Genomic DNA, 3,862 nt, shown 5'->3' with positions numbered 1-3,862 from the left:
TGACCGTGGGTGTACATACATACTGTAAGTTCTATGGGCCATTCTTCAAGAAGGCTCACTCCAGGGCTGCGTTCAGGAATACACGGTATATCATGTTATCTTTGTTATTCACCGAATGTTAAACAAGGATAAAATGATACACCTAGACGAAGTTTCTGAACGCAGCCCAGTATGTATACATAATCTCACTGCCTTAACCTCATCTTGTTGAAGTTGTTGCAGACGACTTGGGTTGGATGATCGGAGATTCGTAGAAATCCGTAATCAAAGAAGAAGAGTTATGGATTCACAAATAGTAAATACTCGAAGAAAGATATTAAATCATGTAGTTTCCAGCATTCTAGTGGAATGTGGTTATGAGATGTGCGACAAACAAGTATTGGAAACACTTACCGAAATGTTACAGTCATGTAAGGCTTAAATTTGAATTTTTAAGCAACTAACCTAAAATCATAAATTCTGTTTTTTTAAATATTGTTCCTCTATCCATGTCATATATATTATTGCATATATATACAAATAAATTGTAACATCTTAACTCATAATTCTTGATCTTTTAATTTGATAAATTTAAATTGAATATTATAAAAAAATGGTCTTATAAGATGTGTTTAGAAAATTATCTAGAAGGCCAAAATTTTATAAAGAATATTTAGAAAACCGTAAAACGAGTAAATAAATGTTGCAGAGATATCTTTTTAAACATTATACACGCAATGTTTTAAAGAACTCATTGGAATATATTATATCTTGATGCTTTTACTAATATAAAAATTTTATGGCATATGTATACATTTTTTAACTAATTATAATTTTTAATTTATTTTATATTAATAATTTGTGTGTGTCAATTTTCCTTTATTTTATAATTTTATATCACTACTTTATTAACATGCTCTGCCAATGCTGCGCTAATTTTAGGTGATTTGTCCATAATTTTGATTGTGTTTAATATATTTGTTAAGAATGTTAAGTAAAATGTATTTTATAATGTACTTTATTAAAAGCTATAAAAATTATTTTTATAAAGAACAGTCCTAGACTCTTATTTTTTGTAAATCTTAACAAAGTATTACTATATGGTTGTTGTACAGCTTTTTTATACCTGGCGCTGCAAATTCAATAGATGATGTGACCCATGCGACGCAGAACATGTTCTATCTATTAATCTGCTTGAAGAGTGAAAATTTTATATTAAAATTTAAATTATAATTTTTTTCTATGTTTGTATCTATTTTCAATTAAAACTTTTAAAAATAAACTTTATCTAATAAGATGTTTATTGTTCTTTTTATGAATGATTTCAGTTATTGTGGAAATTGGAGCTTCAGGGAGAAATTATTGTGAACTTTCTGGGAGAACAGAGCCTCTCATAGCAGATGTAATATTGGCACTGATTAATATGGGCATGAAATTAGATAATATAGAGACTTACGCAAAGCGACAAAACAAGACAATTCTGCCGACGCTTCAGCAGCAAACACAAGCAAAGCAATTGAATATTTTGCAAGCTGGTGTTAAGCAAGGTCATCCATCGCATATACCAAATTATTTGCCGGCTTTTCCTGATCCACATGCGTATATCAGAACTCCGGTGAATATTTATTAATTACAATTGTATATTATATACATATATATATGAATGCACGCATGCATACATTTATCACAATGTGTAAAACTAAAGTGTTCTAATATGTACGCTTTATTTTTACACATTATGATAAAAAAATATTGTACATAAATCTAATTCAATAATGGAAATATTGTAGACACATAAGCAACCAGTAACAGAATACGAAGCAATCAGAGAAAAGGTAGCAATGCAAAAACGAGACATCGAGAGAGCTTTAACAAGGTTTATTGCTAAAACAGGAGAGACACATAGCTTATTTCTCACAGAAGATAACAGCATGTTTCCATGTAAGTGAATTATCACCTGTATTAATTCATTCAGCATTTTAATGAAGCATTACAACTAAAAATCTTACATATATCTGTTTTGCATTTAGTAATATCTTGCAAACCACAATTTCCGAGTTATATCTCTGCTCTTCTACCTCAAGACCAAATATTTGAACCAGATCCAGATTTTCAGTTCGACTCGAATCCAATAAAAAAGAAGAAAGAACAACAAAGTGAAGAAACAGAGGAAGGTGAGCCTTTTGAGTTGCGCCATAAAGAAATATTTAAATAATACATACAATTCAATTAATAACTTGGCATAAATCTTTGCTTACAGGTAATCAAACACAGAACGAAAATATGGAACAAAATGGTGAAATTACTACTCAGCAAGATGTTATAGATAATCCATATTTAAGACCTGGAAAGATTCCTAAAAATAAAATATCAGGTACAACGATACCTGGGCAACATTCTGTTAAGAAAGAATTTGAATCTTAAGTATCATGGTGTAATATTAGTGTAAATTATATAATTAACTAATGTATAAAATCAAAAATTTTATGTTCATTTTTCGACTCATCTTTATGTACATAGTTCATATTTTATACTTAAACTGTCTTTTACATGAATGAAAAAATAAATATTGAGTTAGATAATAAAATTATATTTTTATTATTATGTAGTTACACAATAGTAAGTAGTTTCGAAATACATTCATGAAAATTAATCATAAATATATTATAACAATCCATATCAATTTTTAGAATCTACGATGTGTATGCGACCGCACGCACGTACGCATACACACGCATACAATACTAAGAAATAATTATCGCCATATTAAAACTTTCCATCACATAGCAACATTAATTAAATCGTATTGCACATGTTAAAACTATTTGAAAAATAGTCTAATAAAAACGCTGAAAAATGATTTATACTATTGCCACAAGTTTATATAAAAATAAATTTCTTATTGTATTAATACAATTTATATTGATTGCAGATATCTAAGTTTATTTACTAAATTAGTACTATTTGCTGATTCTGAAAACATAATTTTTGTTAACATTGATTTCAAACAAGGCTGATACATGTATACAAAAATAATAAGAGGGAAAGAGTCAAATTTGGCTGAGACTATATGTTAGTCCAATAATATTCTTAATTTTTAAATCTTTAAATTTCAGCTATCATAAACTGCGCATCGATAAATAAAAATACTTTAAAAAAAACTTTAAGATGCTTGTATCATCATCGAATTCTTCAATTTAATATTTCAGCTTTATGATTGCGTTCTTAGAAAGATCGACAGTAATTAGCGCGCAGTTTACGATAGCTAAAATTTAAAGATTTAAAAATTAAGAACATTATTGGGCAACCAACATCTAACCTCGGCTGAATTTGGCACTTTCCCCCTTATTATTTGTTGTATAATTTTTATTGACAATTTTTTTAAAAATTATAATATAGCAATAAAATGTAATTATAATATAATATATGTAATATTCCAATGACAAATAATAAATTATACTATAAATGTATGATTTTCCGTATACTTGTGCGTGTAATTGACACAACTTACATTTTTTTTTAATTTTATAAATTTAAATTGTGTTATAAATGTATATAATTGTATCTTGATAAATATCAAAGATAACTCGGTTTTAAAAACTTAAACTTACAATTAGATAATTCTGCCATATATATATATATATATATATATATATATATATATTTTGGGGCTTCTTCATTTTATCGTAGACCTTCACTGATATAAAACCAGGACGCGCGATACAACCTTTACTATAAAAGTCTCAATATTTTAATTATTTACAAAGGAAAACTGGAGTTAAAAGAATCAAGATTAAATCAAAATGAATCAATGAAAGTATTTTAAAACAGTAATAAAAGATTTCTAAGTGACGTTACTGTCGCAGTATTCACACAGTTCACG

General features: G+C 27.6%; 1 protein-coding gene across 1 annotated transcript; it reads left to right on the top strand.

Annotated features, from left to right (window-relative positions):
* Positions 1 to 89: 89 nt before the first annotated feature.
* Positions 90 to 2,639, top strand: LOC105460824 (transcription initiation factor TFIID subunit 8). The gene is made up of 5 exons (XM_011707315.1): positions 90 to 410; positions 1,308 to 1,594; positions 1,770 to 1,920; positions 2,010 to 2,153; positions 2,240 to 2,639. The coding sequence occupies exons 1-5, from the start codon at positions 281 to 283 to the stop codon at positions 2,401 to 2,403; spliced, it is 876 nt and encodes a 291-aa protein (XP_011705617.1). The 5' UTR covers positions 90 to 280; the 3' UTR covers positions 2,404 to 2,639.
* The last annotated feature ends 1,223 nt before the right edge of the window (positions 2,640 to 3,862 follow it).

Source organism: Wasmannia auropunctata, unplaced genomic scaffold (genome assembly GCF_000956235.1).
Source record: "Wasmannia auropunctata unplaced genomic scaffold, wasmannia.A_1.0 LD314935.1, whole genome shotgun sequence".
Lineage (NCBI taxonomy): Eukaryota > Metazoa > Arthropoda > Insecta > Hymenoptera > Formicidae > Wasmannia > Wasmannia auropunctata.
Note: the sequence above shows the minus strand (reverse complement) of the source record. Positions and strands in the feature narration are given on the sequence as shown.